Source organism: Nanorana parkeri, unplaced genomic scaffold (genome assembly GCF_000935625.1).
Source record: "Nanorana parkeri isolate BGI_ZX_2015 unplaced genomic scaffold, ASM93562v1 scaffold840, whole genome shotgun sequence".
NCBI classification, from domain to species: Eukaryota; Metazoa; Chordata; class Amphibia; order Anura; family Dicroglossidae; genus Nanorana; species Nanorana parkeri.
In genome coordinates this window covers 354,296-375,396 of record NW_017307108.1, presented here as the reverse complement: position 1 = coordinate 375,396, position 21,101 = coordinate 354,296, and the positions used below count along the sequence as shown (strand labels likewise).

The 21,101-nt window shown below is 42.4% G+C and overlaps 1 protein-coding gene across 3 annotated transcripts in view; it reads left to right on the top strand.

The window, feature by feature from the left end:
• The window catches only part of CUL1 (cullin 1), a 78,343-nt gene that overhangs the window by 25,694 nt on the left and 31,548 nt on the right, over window positions 1–21,101 (top strand). For 2 of the 3 annotated variants that reach the window (XM_018565393.1, XM_018565392.1), the window contains exon 2: window positions 18,458–18,769. In XM_018565393.1, coding sequence (XP_018420895.1) covers window positions 18,630–18,769 — 140 coding nt within the window. In that variant the 5' untranslated portion in view covers window positions 18,458–18,629. Of the gene's footprint in view, window positions 1–5,062; window positions 5,075–13,598; window positions 13,607–18,457; window positions 18,770–21,101 lie in introns of those variants that run through there. The other variant, XM_018565394.1, reaches the window with a different exon arrangement.

Genomic DNA, 21,101 nt, shown 5'->3' with positions numbered 1-21,101 from the left:
TAGTTTTTTTTTTTTTTTTTTTTTTTTTAATGGGGTTTACTTCCATTTTAAGTTCCTAACTTCAGCCACTCTGTTCCAAATCCTGCAGAAATGATTCACAAACCCAAAACTCTGATGCCTATGTACGCCAGCTCTCATGCATGATCCTAATAAACTGGTGGGGTGTCCAAGGAACATTTGCTCCTGGACCTCACATATGGTAGTGTTGAATGTCAGAAACAACTCGGCTGTCACCTGCCCAGATATACTTGGGTTGGAAAGGGACAGTTGAATACAAAATAACAGAATCTTTGAGAATTTCTTTTAAAGCAGAAAGTTAAGCGGTTATTTAAAATTGTTCAGGGACTTTTAATATTTCTTCTGCAGAAAGTGATGTCAAATCGATGATCAGTTTTGACTATTGTAGCAACAAAAATTGAATCAGGATGGAATGTTTTTCACGACCAAAATTCAGTGAATGTGGTTTTTGTTTGGAAAAACTCAATTCGTTCCAAGTTCAAATGTTAAAATGAAACAACATTTCAATTGACTTTTTGCAAGTCTGAGTGCATTATCAAATGTTCTGATGAGATTTTTTCCTTTGAAAGTTTGTTTGAAAATCTACTAGTGTATGGCCAACTTAAGCTTACCTCCCCTAACCCAGGTGCCTACTTGCCTCTTTTCTATGGTGGAAGCCCCCCGCTGTGTCAAGTATAGGTATGGTCCATTCAAGTCTATGGGAAGTTATTGCACAGGCATGGGCAGCACAGATGGATATTTGGTCCGAGACTGTAAACATCACAGGAGGCTTCTGCTGTCAGATTTTATTTTGCCTCTGTGGAGAGATGGTGATGGTTTTAGCTTAGAATATGGAGTGGATTTTTTTTTTTTGTCTAAAAGGAATCTGTACTTTATTTAAAAAACTATTTCTGAAAGTTTGATAACTCATACTCTGCAGTTTTTCCATGGGAAATATCGATCCTTTAGGATGTGTCGATGGTTTCAGTTTGAGATGTTTTTGAGATCATTCAGAATTCATTGACAAGTACATCTGGCCCGACGCTGTCCTTTTGACCTGCTTTATGCAGGTTTTGCAGTCCCATAGACTTGTATCAGTTTGAAGCCAACAAAAGATTGTTGATACAGGGCCTTATAAACCATTGTGTGCAGTTTATCCACCCAATTTTGCTAGGTTTTGACAAAGGTGAATATAATTACATAAAATTAGGTTTGCAGAAAGATTTCACCACTTCATAAAGACGTTCTGACCATTTTGGTTTTCACCCAAAACGTTTCTGATTTATGCCACTCTAAACCGGAAAGAATTGTTCTTTTCGGTGGAAAGTGGCTTAGTCATGAACCTGTTTTTGCTATCTCCCGTTTGCATTTTTGTTGGTTTGCTACTTTGCTTTCCACTATTTTGTCACACTTCACTTTGACATCACATATTTAACATGATTATTGGCAAAAGTGGTTAATGTGCAAAGATGCAGTTTTGTTACCAATAACTAAATACATGAAACCAAACCACATGTCCCTATTATATCAACAAACTTTCATGCGGTTGAATTTACAGTTAAAACCAACTGGCCAACTAGCATGTTTTTGTCTGAATATGTATAGGAACCCCATCCCATCGAGTTCATGGCCACTCTCTGTACAGAGTTTATTTTTTCTTATTGGAATTGAGCCCGATGTCACAGTTCTAGCTAGGGATGCACTGAAATTTCAGCCACCAAAACATTTAGGCCAAAAATAGTACTTTGGCAAAATGCTGAAAGTACCATAGAGGGCGAAAAAGCAACTGAAAATTCAGTGCATCTTTCAGCTTTTCTCCTCCCCACTGGATGCCGGTCTGTGGCCCCTCTGATGCTTGCTGTGTCGGCAGTGAGAATCCAAGGGGACACAGGCCGTTGTCCGTCAGGGAGGAGAGAAGCTTTCAGGAGGCCGTGTGGGGAGGAGACGGCTCAGGGTCCTGAGTGGTGTGGGGAGCATTCAGCTGTCGCAAAAGGCCGAGCTCTCCTCCCGCACTGCCCCTCTCAGCATCCTGTGACAGGCCAGTCAGGATGGAGAGCGGAGTACAAGCGCTCAGGACTGATAGCTGAGTGTAAGTAACTGAGGACATAGTATGCTTACTGTGTCCCTAGTTATCAACCAACAGGAAGTGCTCTACATCACTTCCTGTTCATTCACTATTGTGGATATAGTAACTCATACTTTTTCCGCAGTTTATGAATGGATAGGAGCACTCATTCATAACATGGGTTGCAGAACAAGAGATTGAAGACTCTCTGTCCTCAATCTCTTTCTCTATTTGAAAAGTGAAATATTGGTCCAAAAATTCAATTTTGGTGCATCTCTAGTTCTAGCCTTTAACATCCAGTGATTCTTAAATAAAACCTGTGGGGATGGAAATGTGGGAGCTGCCATTGCTGAATTTTTTTAATGGTGGCCAGGACTGCCATGCTGATCCTAACTTCATTATCTGGTGACTCACCTGACCAGAAATAGTAACCATGCGGCATAGGTATCAACACCCGGTATAATGTATTATTGCTGGGATTTGGTGTTCCTCTATAGCTGCTGGTGTTCAGCTGTATTATACATTGGTATTCTGTAGAGCTGCAACAATTAATTATTAGATTAAGTCGATTAAAATAGACGATGGAAAACGTTGTCAGTGTTTTTCCATTGTCGATTCGTCGCTAAAATGTAAATTTCCCACTCACGCCCGCCTGTTCGCAGCTCCATACACGGATTAGGCTATGCACGCCACGGACGCCATGCACACCGCACACACGACGCGTACCCGGCCACCGCACAAGACGGACACAAGCCCGCAGAGCACGCCGCCGCCGCCACGACTTACAAGGGTTCAGAAACTGCTAAGCGAGACATGTTTTAGCGGCACTCTGTAGAACACCAGCAGCTATAGAGGAACAACAAATCCCAGCAATAATATATTAAACACCCTGTATAATGTATTATTGCTGGGATTTGGTGTTCCTCTATAACTGGTCAGTGGTAATCTGCATTGCGCAGTATAATCATTATACAGCGCAATGGAGAATACCACCAGCTATAGAGGACTACAAATCCTAGCAATAGTACATTATAGTATAATGTACTATTGCTACATTCCTCTATAGCTGCTGGTATTCTGTACTGCGCCGCTGTATAATGTACTATATTGCACACTACACTCTCTTTTTTTTACTTCCACCGCGCCAAGCTTGCTCCCGTGATGGACTACAATCTCAATAGAAACTAGTAGTCCATCACTGGAGCCTTTTTTTTTTTAAATCCGATTATTCGAACTTAATAATCGGCTAACTAATCAATTATGAAAATAATCGTTAGCTGCAGCCCTACTTACATTCACACGTTAAGTAAATATTTTTGCCTTCTAATTATGGTTTTCCCAACTTCCTGTTTGTGTGAGGCACTGGTGATGTAGCCCTGGCCTCACAGATGCATCCCGGGAAGGCTACATTACCAATGCCTTCCTGGGAAATCTCATCTGTAAACTGACTAAGTCTTTTAAAATTTGGCGGAATGGCATTTTTTCCCACTGAGATGATGTGCACTGTCACATGTTCCAGGAAATAAAGGGAGATGGATTCATCTGCCCTTAGTTAAAATGGCCACCATGTGAAGAATGGGGAGGAAAAGAAGGCGTATGCAAAAAATAAAAAGCCTGCAATTTATTTATAAAGATCTGTCTGTAGATTGTCATTACTAAACATTTCTAAAGGTGCCTCTGTTGTCATTTTAAAGATATGGGTGAAGTTCCTTTTTATATTGACACTAAACTCCGGAGTCAAATATTAAAAATAGATTCAAGTAACTATTAACAACAATGTATCTTATCTGTGTATTACTCTCTGAATTGGTGCTGACACTGTCCTTCCTTCTGGAGGGTGGCTACTTTTGTTCCCCATGGTCCCTGTGTGTGTTGTAAATTGGCTACTACAATCTCGCCTTTAGTTCGCTAATTTGTACGGGTATTCTGATACTAGTATCTGTATCGGGGCTGCATTTTCACAATACCAGTCCTTTTAATTTTTTAACGAGTTCGTCTGCCTGAGTTGCCACACTTGCTGGGGACCTCGCAGTAGCTGTCCTTGGCAATGCCGGTCCGGCCGCACATCTCTTCCTTCCCAAGACCAGTACAACCCTGGTGAGACCTGCGTGCAGCCCTGGTGAGACCTGCATGCAGCCCTGGTCAGCCCAGTAATAACCGTTACAGCCCTGGAGAGCCCCAAACGCAGCCCTGATGAACGCTTGCAGACACACCACAGCACTTCTGAGTGACCCTCGCAGCCCTTCTGGAGCCTGAGGACTACAGATCTCAGCAAGCCATGATTGCTGGTTGCCATTGCCAATTGCTCTATAATTGGGTTGATGGCATTCTCCATTGCTGAATAATCATGGTTTGAGTTACAGTTCTTCATAATTATAAAGAAACTGCCCTAAAATCATTAGTATGTATTGTTTTAGAACAATTTTACATGTCCCTTTAAAAAAAATATCGATAATTGGTATTGGCAAGTACCTGAGGGAAGGTAGCTGTTCTTGGTCTTGAACAAGTGGTATCGTAGTCCATCAAGAGAGTGAGCTTGGAGCGGTGGCTACTTAATCACACATACGGGGACCACGGGGAACAAAAGTAGCCACCCTCCAGAAGGAAGGACAGTGTCAGCACCAATTCAGAGATGATTTGAGGATCCACAGCCGAGTGATACACAAATAAGATACATTTTTGTTAATAGTTAAAGTGAACCTTTACCCCCTTTCACTAAAGAAACACATCAGCATACAGCACTGCATGCTGATTTAAAATAATATTACATGCATTAGTTAAACAAACGTGCTTTTAATTTACTTACAATTCAAGTTTATCCACTTCCTGGTCCACTTCTGGCACAAATGATGTAATGTGCCAAAGTGTTGCATCCTGGGAAGGGTACATCAGCAGAGTATTGCTGGGAAATCTCATCTGTGTGTGCATAAGATCTCAGGGAAAGGCATTTTCCTTCCCTGAGATGATGTGCATTGTCACATGTCCTAGTCACATGTGCCGGAGTTCCAGGAAGTAAAGCGAGATCTAGTAATCTGCCCTTAAAATGGCCTTAGTTAAGACTGGGAAAGAAAAGCCTGCATTTATCTCCAAGTATCTGTACGTAGATTGTCATTACTAAACATCTCTAAAGGTGTTTGTTATATTAAATATATGGTTTACCGGCCCGGAGAAGCGATCGGGCGATTGCTGAGTTGCCAGAATCGCTTCTATTGTAAAGCCAACATTTTGCTCTACAAATGTAAACAGAGTCCCGGCGTATAAGGCCTCATTCACACTGGCGCGCGTATTGTACCATATGCGACACATGCAAATAAATGGCTCCATACACATACCCGCGCATGGAGCCGTATATTTGCGTAGCGTATATATGCGCAAAAACAGAATGGAACAGAGATGCGTCCGGGCAGCGTATTTATGCCTGTTTACGTGCATATATGCATGTATACGCGTGTACATGCATACAGCACATTAAAAATTCCATTACGAGTGATGCATTCTGGGATTGCATATAATGCGCGTATATACGCAATATACAATTTTGCTCTTGCGTTGTGTGTGAATGAGGCCTTACTGTTTAAAAGTGCACAATGCCAATGACATACATACAGTGACACTGTGGGGGTGATTTACTAACCTAAATACACGCACGCACCAGGTGCGTGTGATTTTCACACAGCAAAACGTATTTATCAACCAAAAAGTCTCTAAAAGCATATTTCCACTAATGCCATATATGGAAAAATCATGCACATGATGCATATATAATGCTGCTTCACAGTTTAGACAAAAATGGTTAGCTCATGCATTTACATTCCTGCATTCATCAACGCAAGCAACGCAACATAGAGCTAATTTACACATCATCACCTTGCAATTCATGCTTGGCTTTAGACAACACACCTGCTGGGTGTACACACTACAAAGGTGTTTAGATTCCACCCATAGATCATGCTGGGAGGGAACACACTACAGAGGTGTATACATGTCCGTGGTGTGTTTATAAGGTTAGTAAATCAACCCCTGTATGTCACTGGTCATGAGTGGTATAAATGCTGACGCAATCGGCTATCATTTTTAGAAGCAGTGCAGCTTTTCACATTTTGTCATTATAGATTTTCTTGTTTCCAGCTGGCTTAGATATAGACCCCAAAAAATTTGTGGCCAGTTTGATGTAAACAAATCTAAAAGCCATAGTACAACTACTGCAACAGAAATGTTCTATGTTTTCATTCAGTTTAATTTGATGCGACAGGAAATGTAGTTTTATAGCGATTTGTCATCATTTTGTGAAAGAGGGTTATGTTGTCTCAGCGTTTAATGGTCATAAATGATTGATGATATGGGATGATGCAAGATATATAAAGATACATCTGTTGCTTCATCAATCAGATGACTAAGTTATTAATGACATATCACTAGCACTTGTGATTACAATTCTGTCACGTTGGCTCTCAAGTGTTGTTCTTGCAGGTCATGGTTTATATCAATGGGTTTCGGATCTTTAAACTATAATGGTCTTGCATATCCTGTGTGTTTAGAGAAGTCATCTTGCTTTTAGTGGTTCAGTTTTGTTTGGTGCTGTACAGTGACCCAGTATGTAACATTTGTTTTCTGTGGTTAGTAAATGTTTATGTTCTTTACATAGTTGGAGAACTATGAGGTAAGTGTTTTTCCTCATAGTTCTCCTAAGGGTAATGGGAGGACACAAACTAGCGTCCTCCTGTCACCCAAACCTCAGTATATAGCGAGCTACAGCATTACTGTCGAGATCCACCCAACTGCGTGATTGACAGCTGGCTCTGCCTATCTAGAGGCAGAGCCAGCTGTACCCGCTCCCTCCCCCGTCCGTTCCGCCAGTTAGCGTTTGAGGATTGGACAGGGGAGGGGGGAATCCCTGCAGGGAGCCGTGAGTGACAGTCTGCAGGGACAGGATCTAGAAGTGAGCGTGCGACGGTATGTGTTCGCTCACTTCCCGATCTATTGAGCCGACGTGTGACAGTTTCTTTGTCACACGTCGGCTCGAACTATGAGGTGAGTGAAAATCACTCACCTCATAGTTCTCCTTTTAATATTGGTGTGCTGTCTGCTTCATGTGTGATTTTTTTTTTTTAAGCGATAATCAATGTGATTGGATAATTAATTTGGCTTGATGACAGCCGGTGTCCATTTAGGACTAAAGAAGCATATCTTTTTCAGCTTTTGTCTTTCTTTGTTTATGCACGCCAAGCTACATTTTTAAAGGGCTAGTTCACCTTTTCACAAAATAAAGGAAAAGGTGAAATAACTCACCGCACCCTCCTCACCCTAAAACCTTGAAATCGGGAGCTCCACATTGCAAGCATTATGTTGCTATACAGCCTTTGGGACCATGTAGGGACCTTTTCCAAGTGCCAGGATTGCTATGTGGGCGGCTGGCGATTGTCATAATTACAGATTAGTTCTGCTATAAAAAGTAAAACGGTGTACTTAACCGCCATCTGTAAGGAGTTCTTGCCATAAATGTTGTTGCATATTGATAGTGATAGACTCACCTCTGTGTTTGCCCTTTCCCTGCAATGACCGTAAGTGGTGTCTCTCACTGCTCTGTCTGCTACTGCTGCGTTGGGCTGGCATTAAATCGTCCTGGCTCCTTTCCCAGCATTTTACAAGGTGGAGTTGGGCTTTAAGCTTACTCTGCCATTGTCAAGTGATCAGTAAAGGAAAATCTGCAGTGTTGACACTTTTTATTTAAAGAGGGCTTTTCCCCATCTCTTTAAAATAACAACAAAGGCACCTTTAGAGATGTTTAGTAATGACAATCTACAAACACACACTACTAGATAATTGCTGCTTTTTATTTTTTGTATACCTTAGTTCTCTTTTCTTCCCCAGTCTTCTGGCAGTGGCCTTTTTAACTAAGGGCAGGTTACTAGCTTTCCCTTTCCTTCCTGGAACTCTGGCACATGTGACTAGGACATGTGACCATGCACATCATCTCGGGGAAGGAAAATGCCTTTCCCTGAGATCTTATGCACTCACAGATGAGATTTCCCAGCAATACTCTACTGACGTAACCTTCCCAGGATGCAACACTTCAGGGGAGGAAAATGCCTTTCCCTGAGATCTCATGAGATTACATTAGAAATTTCCCAGCTGATGTAACCTTCCCAGGATGCAATGTTTGGGCACGAATACATAATTTGTGCCAAAGTGGACCAGGAAGTGGGGAAAAAAAGAAATTGTAAGTAAAATAAAAAAATGTTTGTTTAGCTAATGAATGTAAGATGGTTTCATATCTACACGCAGAGCTGTATGCTGATCTGATTTCTAGTCAAGGGGGGAAAGGTCCACTTTCAGTAACTTCAGGCAATAAATGAGGAGTCACTGAGCTACTAATGCCATCCAGTGAACACACCAACTGTACTAAAGTGACCAACTTAATTCAGTTTACTTGAATCTATGTTCTACGTAACTTCCTGCAGAATAAACACACACGTCTCTATACACGCTTTCTTAGGGCCTGTTCACACGACGTCCGTTTTGTGTGCTGACCAGCTCCGTACGCTGCTGCCTCAAAATGCATCCCAATGTGTCCCTATGAGTTTTATGGGCTCCAGTTCTCACGTGCGCAGTCCCTTTAGCTTACGACAGAAAAAGTACTGCATGTCACATTTTGTCCGGTCAGGAAATGCAAACGCATCAAAAACGCGGCAAAAACGCACTGCATCAGTCTGCAGATCCGCACCTGATTAGGACCTGATCTCATGTGAACAGGCCCTTAAAGTGTGTGCTGTGTGTGCATCACTTTCTTTCTCTTTCTCTCCCTTCTCCATCACCAGTTCCATGCAGACTTCCAAGGCTTCTCTGAATCTGGTGGCTATAGGAAACCAGTTTTTCTTTCTTTTGTATAGCTGAACTCCTCAGCAGGAAGGCCTATACTGCCTGTGTGCTTCTTGTGTTGTACTTTGCACCTTTTTTATATTCCCGTTCACACTATGTGGGGTGATTGACATTTTTACGCACTGGATCAACACCAGTCAGCTTAAAGGCACACATCCACTTGTTAGTGTGGTGACATCACCCCCCCGTGTAGTCCATTCATACTTGCTATCCCTGTAACTGAAAGTATGTACCTCCCTACAACCAGATACTGGAAAGAACAGTCTGCAGGAGCCAGAGGATTGCATCTGTGATCCACTGATCGTGGTTGCAATGCTTTCCTTGCTCCACTGCAAAAAAATAAAATAAATGCACATTTGTTTTTCTTTTATGAATGTGTGTACATGTATTATTTTGTTTTTGTAAAAGTTGGACTTTAACTTGCTGGCACCCACCAAAACTGTTTTACCCTGCCATTCACTCACAGGGGATATATATTTAAAGGAGAACTATGAGGTGAGTGATTTTTCACTCAACCTCATAGTTCGAGCCGACGGGTGACAATGAAACTGTCACACGTCGGCTCAATAGATCAGGAAGTGAGCGAACACATACCGTCGCTCGCTCACTTCTCGATCATGTCCCTGCAGGGATTCGCCACCCTCCACGCTCCGATCCTCCAGCACTGACTGGAGGAACGGATGGGGGAGGGGGCGGGTACAGCTGGCTCTGCCTCTAGATAGGCAGAGCCAGCTGTCACTCACGCAGCTGGGCGGATCCGGACATAATTGTCGGCATCCGCTTCAGCTGCGGCGTCTCAGTATACCGCAGAGCCAGCTGTCAATCACGCAGCTGGGTGGATCTCGACAGTAATAAGTAGTATCGCAGTGCTGAATACTGAAAAATGGCCTGGATGGGAAGGGGGTTTAACACCGCGGATGTCAACTGGTTAAGTTAAAGACAAGGATTTCACCAACATCTTGACACTGGACAGTCAAAAGACCTTGTCTATGTTATCGGTTGACATTAGGTTTAGCGAATATCACTAAATGTTCACCACACCCATGAAACCTTCTTACCCATTACCATGTTTCATCAGAATGTTGTTACTTCCGTTTTTATACCATCTAACTGATACACACCTTCCACGCCAGGATTACTTTATTGCTGTCTGTATTCTAGATGCTTGCAGCCTAGCGTGACAACAGTATTCCCAGTGATGATTATTATCATATAAGTTATGATACATTGTACATTCCAGGAGTATATACAGTGTGGAAAATAATTATTTGATCCCCTGCAGATTTTGTAAGTTTGCCCATTTACAAGAAATGGAAGGTCTATCATTTATATTATAGGTGTATTTTAAATGATGGAGACAAAATATAGAGACAGACAAATTATTTTCCTCACTATACACGCTATGCCAATGTTTTAAAATGAAACTGATCGAATCTAAAAAGTGTTAAAAGCTGGCCATACATTTACCCTCTTTTCTTGTTGAGCCCACAAGAATAAACACCCAGTTCCCCTATCCTTGCTAAACAGACTGCAGCTAATTGGCTACAGCCACTGTTCTGCTGAGCATTTGTGGGCCAGCTCCTTCAACAATTGAACTTTGCCCAATGGAGAGGGGCTAATAGGGCCACACATTGCTTGAATTTCGGACGGGTCAGCAGCCAAAAGTTCGAGCAGCGTATGGCTTGGGCACTTAAAGGGTGATTCCACTTTCCTGGGCGAATTTAGGAAAATAGAATTACCCCCACCAATCTGCCCCCACCTCCTGCTGCTGCTCTTACCTTTTAACTGGATGCCTCTTCCCCTCCGCTACTGCCGGTGTACTGTCTGTTCACCGTACACAGCAGCGCAGTCTTCCTTCGTTATTTCAAATTTTGCTCGCAAATGGTGAGCGCTCATTGGCCAGCGTGGTTGCCTGACCGTGCTGACCAATGAGAGGCACTTCTGGCCATGCTGACATATAAGAAGTGCTTCTCATTTGTTGACCAATAAATGCTTGCCATTTGCGAGCGGAATTTGACATACAGAGAGCAGGGCTGCACTGCTGTGTACGGAGTACAGGTTCGGTTAAAGGTAAGAGCAGCGGCCAGGAGGATGGTGGGATAGGGTACAGATTGGTGACAGATGTAGATGGACAAACTTGGAAGATATGTACACCTCAGATGCCTGAGTACTATTACAAAACGAATCGTTATAAATAAAAGCAGTGGCTTTATTTTAAACTAACAAGCTTTGATAAGCTTATTCTTATTTAGAACGCAGAAGATTCTCTTCGATTAGTGCCGAGGGTCACTTGCACCTTCTGTGTAACACTATGATCGATGGCCACTGAGTATTGTTTGAGTGCTGCTTTTATGTTGTTGACAACTTGTGTGATGTTGCTTCTTTCTCTTGAAAATTCCGGTCTTTGTAGGTGTGTGTGTGTGTGTGTGTGTGTGAGCACTACTGTTTCAGGGCTGTGATAGAATCATCATAGGGTTTTATAGGGAGGAGCGGCTCCGCTTTCCTTTCTGCCCTGACATTGTTTAGCTTCTTTCTTTTCCCTGCCATGTCTGAGTGGGTTCTTTTTTCTGCTAGAATCAGACAAGCTTTCCTTCACGCTAGCCATGGTGAGTGGGTAAATGCGAGTCAAAGAAACATTGTATGTACACTAGTTTGATTTGCATACTCCAGCACAAATATGGTAATTCATTTTATTTTATTTTTTATTTACCCAGTCGTATTCATTCATGACCGCTCTTTACCTAATAGTTTTCTTTTCATCCTGGATTCTTTGTTTTGGGTACTTTACAAACTGAAGGAAAATACCATTAATGTTCAGTCTTTTCAGTGTTTTTCTAGATACATATGTAAATGTTATCAACGCACTAATGTACTGTTATAATGATATTCCTTTTCTCCTCCACTGAGGAACATAGGGAGTCTTAGGCTAGGGTCAAGCTCTTGCTCTGGGGTAATGCATGCATGCTAATGCGCATTCTTCCGCACGTTAGTGTTCATTGTGTTAAGGCAGCCCATTTATTTCAGTGAGCTGCCTACTGCACTGAATCGCATTAAAAAAGCACATTTGCTAATTTTGTAACACAGCACACCACAAAGCATGGTAGTGTGTGTGTTACGGGCACTGCAGGGCATATCCGTTAGCCAGGTGCATTGGGGTGCCTTTATTAATAAATCGCACCATAGTGCAAAATGCGTTACAGCAACAGAACAGCATGAATAGAGACTTAAAGGAGAACTATGAGGTGAGTGATTTCCACTCATCCTCATAGTTAGAGCCGACCTGTGACAATGTGACTGTCACACGTCAGGTCTATAGATCGGGAAGGGAGCGACATCATACTCTCCGATCATCTCCCTGCAGAGAGCAGTGACTGTCCGTCTCCGCTCCCCGCAGGGATTCCTTCTCTCTCTGATCCTCCAGTGCTGACTACAGGAATGGACGGGGAAGGGGTGGGCACAGCTTGCTCTGCCTCTAGATAGGCAGAGCCCGCTGTCAATCAGCTAGCTGGGTAGATCTCGGGATCCGTCCTGGCTGTGGTGCTCTCCGAGCTGTAGCTCACAATATACTGAGCTCTGGGTCATGGGAGGAGGTTGGTATATGTCCTTCTGTGATCCTTAAGAGAACTATGGGATAAAAAGGTTACCCCATAGTTCTTTTAATCCTTTGGTTATACTGCAGCCTAAAGGAGGACTGGTAGTGGCAAGCAAAAAAACTGTGAGCCAGCCCCGGTTAATCCCTTCTACTACCAGTTTTCAGTTTTTTTCCTAGTGACTTACGAGAATGGACATCTTTTCTTCAGCTTTTGTAAAGACTAACCTCCTGTTTTTTTTGTTTTTTTTTTTGTAGCAATTTTTTTGTAGCAATTTTTTTTTTCTTCAATTAGGACTGTCAGCAGCAATTCAATGCTATTGCCCTCAGCCTGGCTTTTGGACTACTGTATCCAGAACCTGCTGAATTTGGATGTTTACGGGGCTAGCTTTGAAGTGACCTTTAGGCACTGGGTTCCGCATGTGGTGCTTTTCAGATTCTGTTCTTGTTGCTGGTTCGACAACTGCCGAACGGGCCGGTGTGCGCACGCCCGTTTGCAGTCAGCGTAAGCCCGCCCCTCATTGCAGCCATCGCAAGCCCGCCCCTCGGGGCGTGGCTTGCGATGATCGAGAGTGCGATCTGCCCGTCCAAGATGGGCAGATCGTACGTTTTTTTAAAATCCCTTTACAACCATCGCAAGACTAAGGTCTTGCGATGGTTGTACAGTGTATGGCCACCTTAACTGTTTCTCACATTTTGTAGCCAGCTGGTCTTCTCTTCACATGTTGTCTAAGTTCTACCAGGTGAATGTTTCTACCTCATCTAATGCAAGCTGTGGGCATAGGGTCCTTTAGGCGGCTCTTTGAGCTCCAGGCAGTCCCCAGTTTTCTGTTCTTACTTTTGGCCTTTTAATGATTTGTTTGCTTTGTTGCCCACCCCTGAGTTGGACTGCTTTTTGGAAATCCCAAAAGTTCCAGACTTCCTGTACCCCTCAATAGATGAGAAGGAAAATTTAAGATTTTTGTATTTGCTGTAATATCCTTTTCTTGAAGTTTTTTTTTTGGGTGGGCACATGTCCTACACCTCTGTTTTATAATGTTCTTGGTACTGCTTTGCTACAAGACTGAGGCATGCTGGTAGTAGTGGTTATTCTGGGCAGGCCTACAGTTTATTACAATAGCAAATGTATCACTCACACGTGAAGTGCAATTATCTCAAAATGTGTTCTCTCTGATAATATACTATACTATGGCTGTAAGTACAGTGGAATTGATGTCAAAACAAAACCATTTAGAACACCAGGGACTTCAAGCATTAACATGAAATTATCAGAGAGATTTTTCCCATTGCAACTGGATTTTCTAGTGCAGCTTTGATAATGGCATCAAACACCTTGTTGCTATGAGCAGCAGCTTTTCCTTTTTTTTCTTTTTTTTATACATTTGACCCTGTATGTTGGCTCTAATAAGATGATTAACTGTTTATTTTTTATTTTTTTAAAAAGGGTTTTTTTATTGTTATAACTTTGGAACCAGCTACTTTTTATTTTACAGGCTTAGTTTGGCTGAATGCTTTTTACTGCAGTATGGCTTGTGATCCCACTATACAGAGCTTGGGTATTAGGAGATGAGTGGGATCATGAAAAGCCTCGGGCTAAGCTTTACAAGTCTTTCTTGATGTTTTTTCATCTCGGTGTGCAGCTCTTCTTTGCTGTACTTATGAGGGCTGTCCAGATTCATAGACAGTTGTGTGGTTTTGGAGAACAATAAATGAAAGACCGCAAGATATTTTTGTTTCAAGAAATAAGGTGCTCGCAGTGTTGGTGAAGAACAATCTAAACTTGTTGGTATTCTTTAAGTATTCTTCTGAAATATGAAGGCTTTGGTGTAATCATTTAATAGAATTTTCAGCAGTAGCTATACTTTTAATGATGACAATTAATATGATTGCATCTGGGGATACTTTGAGAGAGAACTCCAGGCAGAAATTGTATTAACCCTTGCAGTGGGGCTACCCCCGCACTGCAAGGGTTAACTGCTCATTTTTGCCTAGGGTCCCAAAAAAAAAAGTTTTATACTCTCCCGTTACTCAGAGCAGGCTGCGCTCCCTCTAGCCTGTCTCCTCCTCCTCCTCCGTCCTCATACCATATACACTGTATTGGACGTAATTATCCAAGGATTCCTAGACGGCTGCAGAGGAGAGGGGAGAGATGTTCTAGGGACCGGTCTAAAGCTGCCCATACACCTGCCGATTATCGTATGATTATCGGCAGGTGTATGGAAGGCGTGCGACCGTTTCTTCTGTAAGGTCGCACGTCTTTTGTCTTCGAAGCACGCTGAAAAGCCTGCCGAAAATCGTAAGATTTTCGGCGGGTTAGTGGCGTGCTGGGAAGACAAATGCCGAACGGGCCGGTGTGCGCAAGCGCACACTACGCGCTCAGCATTCCAGTCATCGGAAGCCCTCCCCTCAGCTGGGCGGGCTTGCGATGATCGCAAACACGAACTGCCTGTCCATGATGGGCAGATCGTACGAGCTTTTAATTACCTCCCAACCATCGCAGGATGAATGTCATGCGATGGTTGTAAGGTGTATGGGCACCTTAAGAGTTTGCTGTCTCAGAGGTTTAGGCGAGTATCTTTTTTTTTTTTTTACCCAAAAACGAGCCGTTAACCATTGCAGTGCGGGGATAGCCCCACTGCAAGGGTTAATACAATTTCTGCCCAGAGTTCTTCTTTAAATGACGAGCATAATAAAGATACATAGGCCTGACCGCGGTCTGTTGCCTGTCTCTATTTTATCCTACACTAAAAAAATTACTTATGGTCATCTTCTCCTGAATTTGGTAAAAATCCCTTCCATTAGGGGTAGCGTGAAATGCTCTCATCCTCATAATTAGAGCTGACGTGTGACTCTGAAGCTGTCACACGTCGGCTCTATTGATTGAGAACTGAATGATCACATACCGCTGATTGGTCACTTCATGATCTTCTCCCTACAGAGAGCGGTGACTGTCGGTCATTACCCGATACAGGGATTTCCCCCTCCGCTGACTGGAGAAACAGACTGGGAAGGGAGGGGCACAACTGGCTCTGCGTCTAGAGAGGTAGGGCCATCTGTCAATCGGATAGCAGGATGGATCCTGAAAATATTGTTGGGTTCTTTTCTGGCTGCAGCGTGTCTCTGCGCTGTCGGCATATATTGGGCAATAGCCCACTATATCCTGAGTTTTTTGGGATAGTATATCTCCTCCTGTGACCCTAAAGAGAAGTATGGGCAAAAAAGGTTGGGCCATAGTTCTCTTTTGGTTAGGCAACCTTGGCACTCCAGCTGGGGTGAAACTGCAAATCCCATTATGTCTGTGGCTGTCAGATTCCCATTATGTCTGTGGCTGTTACAATGCCTCATGGGACTTGTAGTTTCACCACTGCTGGAGTGCCAAGGTTGCCTATCCCTGCGTTAGCTGGTTGTCTGTCATGCTGAACATTTTGAATTCTTTAGTTGGGGAATTCAGGAGTTCTGACTTTGCTAAGGGTATACTTGCATGGTGACAGTGAGACCAGAGACAGCCAGGCAGCTAGCATTTGCAGATGAAAGTCAGCAATGACGGCCTTCATATACGCACACATTTCCTTTAAACACACAAAAAATGTGTGAGGGTCTTCAACATATAAAATCGTTTTGCAGACCTTGTAGTTTGTAGGAACTTCCTTGATAATGGCTGTCTGATGAAAGGACTCCATACCTGTATTGACATGTGTTTTTCTCAAGGCACTGATTCAATGCAGCTGCTACATTCTAATGTGACACGTGGGGCTTTGCTGACTGCTACAGTTTCATTTTACCCTGCCTAGTATATAGGGCTGCAACTAACCACTATTTTCATAATCCGTTAGCTGGGCGGTTATTTTTTCAATTAATCAGATATTGAATAAGTAAATAAAACAATACCATACTTCATGTAAAATAAAATACACAAATTACAAAAATATTTTTACAATCGCTCCGTACAGGAATGCCCGGCATTGTCGCACCACGTGTTCCAGTGGGCCGATCGCACTGCGGGCAGGAGGCGCATTTTGGGGTGCCATTGATATTTTTGCTATTTTTTAAATATTTTTTTACTTTATTTTTTATTACTGTTAGGGGCTTTGGGGAAATATCAGGGGTCTAAACTGATTACACAGAGATAGCCACGTTCTCCCTGTGTAATCTGCATGACTGAGGTATCAATCTGACGGCTCTGCGTTGTTTTATGAATGACTGTTACAATAAAAGCTTTCATTCACTAATTACTATTTCATGTGGGGAAAAAAAATGTACTGTGATTTATTTAGTTTTTTTAATTATTGGTATGGTAAACTTTTTGCATTCATTCATGTTTGTATTTCCAAAAAAATAAATGGCTTTTAACCAGAAATATAATTCTAGTCAATATTACAAAGATAATTCTAACTTTTTACCACTAATGGTAAGCATTAGTGGTACGTTTTTAGTCAACCCCGGTGTTTATTAACGCCTTCATCCCCTTCACTTTTTTTTGTAGTTTTGGGTAGGGGGTAGACTTTGACACCCTGGGAATCCATAGGTAAGGACAGCTGTGATAGAGCTAAGAGCCCCCTCAATGTCCCGGATATTGGTCTAAGGAGAACTATTGGGAAAAGCCCTAACCCCATAGTTCTCCTTTTAATCATACCACCTCTGATCACTGACAGCTGTCAATCAGAATACTGCACATGGCATGGGAGGCGGGGTTGTCACAGAAGAACATAAGGTGGCCATACACATTACAACCATCGCACGACTTACGTTGTGCGATGGTTGTAAGGTGATTAAAAGTTTGTATGACCTGCCCATCATGGACAGGCAGATCGTACTTGCGATCATCGCAGGTCCTCCACGCTAAGCCTGGCGAAAATCATACGATTTTTGCCAGGCTCTCTAGCGTGCTCGTTATACAAAAATCGTACCACCGCACAGTAAATGCGGTCGCACGCTGTGCATCAACCTTACGATTCATTGTACGATCGCGGGATCACCCACGATTCTCATACGATAATCGTCAGGTGTATGGGCACCTTTTATACTTTATTGGCAGCAGAGAGTTCATGAACTAAACATCAGCATGATCCCCATATTGCTGAATATCAGTATTCGGGCTGGAGCAGCCTCAGGAGGGAGATCTGTAGAGTTGAAGCTGAAAGCACTTTTTACATTCTTTACTCATAACTGACCATAGACAATTGCTGTCATTTTATTCAGAACACCTAGTTAGTTAGTTTACTGAACAGCTAATAGAACATATGAAAGATTTCTGTTTGTTACCTGGTTTAAATGTTTTTTGTTTTTTTTTATTGGATTAAAATGAATACAATTTTAGTTGTACAATGGGTTTAGTTTGTTGCACTTTTTATTTTATTTTTTAAGCATTTACCTTCTTTGTATTTTTCTGTCTTCTAACTGTACTTTATACAATTTCTGATATATTTTATGTTCATATTTAAGGCTGAATTCACAAAACTTCCCCACAATGATTGGGACCTTTATACAGTGGTACCTCGGTTCACGAACGCTTCTGCTCGCGAACAATTCGGTTCGCGAACAGGACGTTCTGCAAAATGTTGCTTCTGTTTGCGAACTCCGCATTGGATGACGAACACAACTGCAGCCATCTTCCCTGCTCTGACACATGGTCGTGGCTTCCTCTAGTCGAGATCGCGGTCTGATCACAGTTTGATTTGGTTCGCGACCAATTCGGTTCCCGACCAGAATCGTGGAACGAATTAAGTTTGTGAACCGAGGTTCCACTGTATTAGCCATGTTGCTGTAATTTTCAAATATTATTACAAGGTTCTGAAAAGAACGATCATTTGTTTGTGTAGTGATCCATCCTTTACTGGCGTGTGAGCTTTGTGAAATGAGCCTTTAGTGTAAGACTGCTTAGATTGAGTTATTATTTTGGTAACTCTTCCATTCTGTTTGTTTTTCAGGTTTTCTGACTGAAGACAGTTTTGTTAACCCCACACCCTCCGAGTATATTCAAATCCAGCCACAGCTTGGAATGTGCCATCTTATGGAGGATTAACTAGTGCAGTTTTAAGGAGGTTCTGCACAGAAGGACTTCAAACAAGTGCAAGAAAAACAGGGCAGAAAGGAAGAAAAATGTCATCAAACAGGGGTCAGAATCCTCATGGACTTAAACAGATTGGCTTGGACCAGATCTGGGATGACCTGCGGGCCGGCATCCAACAAGTTTACACCAGACAGAGCATGGCAAAGTCCAGATACATGGAACTCTATACGTATCCTTATATCTGCTTCTAGAGCATTGCGCCTCATGGTAACTCTTGAAGGATTTCTGAAACGTGGAATTGTCAGACCCTGAAAACTCGTGTCTTCTGCATATAAAATAACAAATCTTTTTTTTTTTATGAATGTTAAAAAAAAAATGCAAAATGGTGCCCAAGCCACATATTTGCAGCTTATCAGAAAATCTAGCCATTTTTAGTCTTATTACTCATCAATTCTGTTTCTGGGACCTAGGAGATTTCAAATTCCACCGGAAATATAAAGCACTAAGGTGGTTTGGGTGTGTCGCTGAGTTGGGAAAGATTCCAATTTAATAGTGTGTTTAATCAGTTACCTTCTTTTTTCCCCTGGAATTTACATTTGTATTTTGTTTCACATTTTCACACTTTATATGGTAAACCCGTATGGAAATGTAGATGTGCTTTGCGCAGTGACAAGCAGTGGCATAATGTTGGTAAAGTAATTTCTCTATTGAGTTTCTTGCCATCTTCAGGTAAGACAAACACTGGGAGGAATTTATCAAAAGTGGAACAGACAGAATCTGGAGAAGATGCCCATGGCAACCAATCAGCATCTCTTTTCAGTTTGCTCAGGTAAGATTTGAAAATGAGAAGCCGATTGGCTGCAGTGCAAATCTGCTCCAGTTTTGATAAATCCCCCCCACTGTCTTAAAGAAAAGAAGTATTGGAGTAAAATAAACTCTTCCAAATATTTTGAGCCGGCATGAGACACTGCAGCTCTCCACTATATACCGAGAGCTGAGTGACCATGCAAACGCAGATCGCTCAGCTCACTCTCTCCTCCCTGCAGAGAGCAGATACTGTCAGTCATTGCTCTCCGCATGGATTTCCCCCCACCTATCTGTTTCTCCAGCTTTCATTGGAAGGACAGACAGGGGAGGGGGGCAGGCACAGCTGGTTCTGGCTCTAGAGAGCCAGAGCTGGCTGTCAATTGGACAGCGGGGTGGATCCTGACATTGTTTGTATCCTTCCTGGGTGCAGCACAGCTCTGTACTGTCAGCATATAGCTTGCATTAGTCCACTATATGCTGACTTTGGGTCACAGGAGAACATTAGTAAATGTATTCTTGTGACCCAAAGGAAATGGCAAGTTAAAAAAAAAAAAAAGTGTGGCTTCACTTATCTTTAAAAGTTGTCTGTGTCCCCATGGGGGAGGTTCACTTCTCTTGTTTGTACCGAACATTACTAAAACGGAAAGCGAGAGAAAGTCCAAAATTTAGAGTTGTCACCAGTGCAAGAGGTGAGAGTTAATATTCCAATCGCAACACTTTTTTCTCTTGTGACCGCTTTCTACGATGGGAATTCTGCTTACTTTAAGAGATTTCCTCTGACTTCCTGTTGCATCTCTGGAGTGAAGGTAAATCTCCCCAGTGGAACGCAGACAGCAGAAAAATAGCCTGAAGGGTTTTACCATGCCCTACTTTATCCAAAACTAAAAAAAAGGTTTTACCCTACATATACTTTAAAGGGAATCTGTGCTCTGAGGGAATCCAAGTGATGGAATGTGTTGTGCGGGGTCAGTGGTGTCATTACGTTCGGTGAATTTGCTCCTCACTCTCAGTGAGACCAGAACTCTGGGCGGAATTTTTTTTAACCCTTGCAGTGGAGCTATTCCCCACCCTGCAAGAGTTAGGTGCTTGTTTTTGTCTAGGTGCTAAAAAAAAGTTAGTCACCCAATCCTTGGAGCCCGCTTGCTGTTAGAGAGGCTGACTTCCCCTAAGACCAGTCCTTCCAGCCTCACTGCAATGGTTGGGGAAAAAATCTGCCCGGAGTTTTTCTTTAACAATTTTTAAACACCCCTACCACTCTTGGGCTGGCCATATAGGGAACAGTTCATCTGATCCCACAAAAATGTGGCCAATGGTAACAACATTCAAAATGCAAACAATTTTTTCTAAACATCTTTTTTGGTGGAAATAATTTGTTGCAGTCCTATGTGCTATGGAAGGTAACGTACTTTACGAAGATGTATTTCTACTGTCCTCTGGGATCATTCTCTGATATTGCTCGTTACCTACTGTTTGTGTGCATCACCAAACAGTTTTTTTTCATGTTGGAAAATCAGTTGATTTGATATTTGGCAATTTGCTCGTCATTTTTGATCATGAGTTGAACTGATTGTCTTGGAGTGGATATGTAGTCCGCTTTAGTCTAGCTGCAGAACAGAAGGTACAGTGGAGAGATAACAAAGGGTGGTTTTCAGTCGCCTATACTAGCATGTCATGTTGATAGGCTCAGTAACTTTTAATGAATACATAGCCAGACTAAATTTGAGTGTGTGTGTAATTATATATATATATATCTA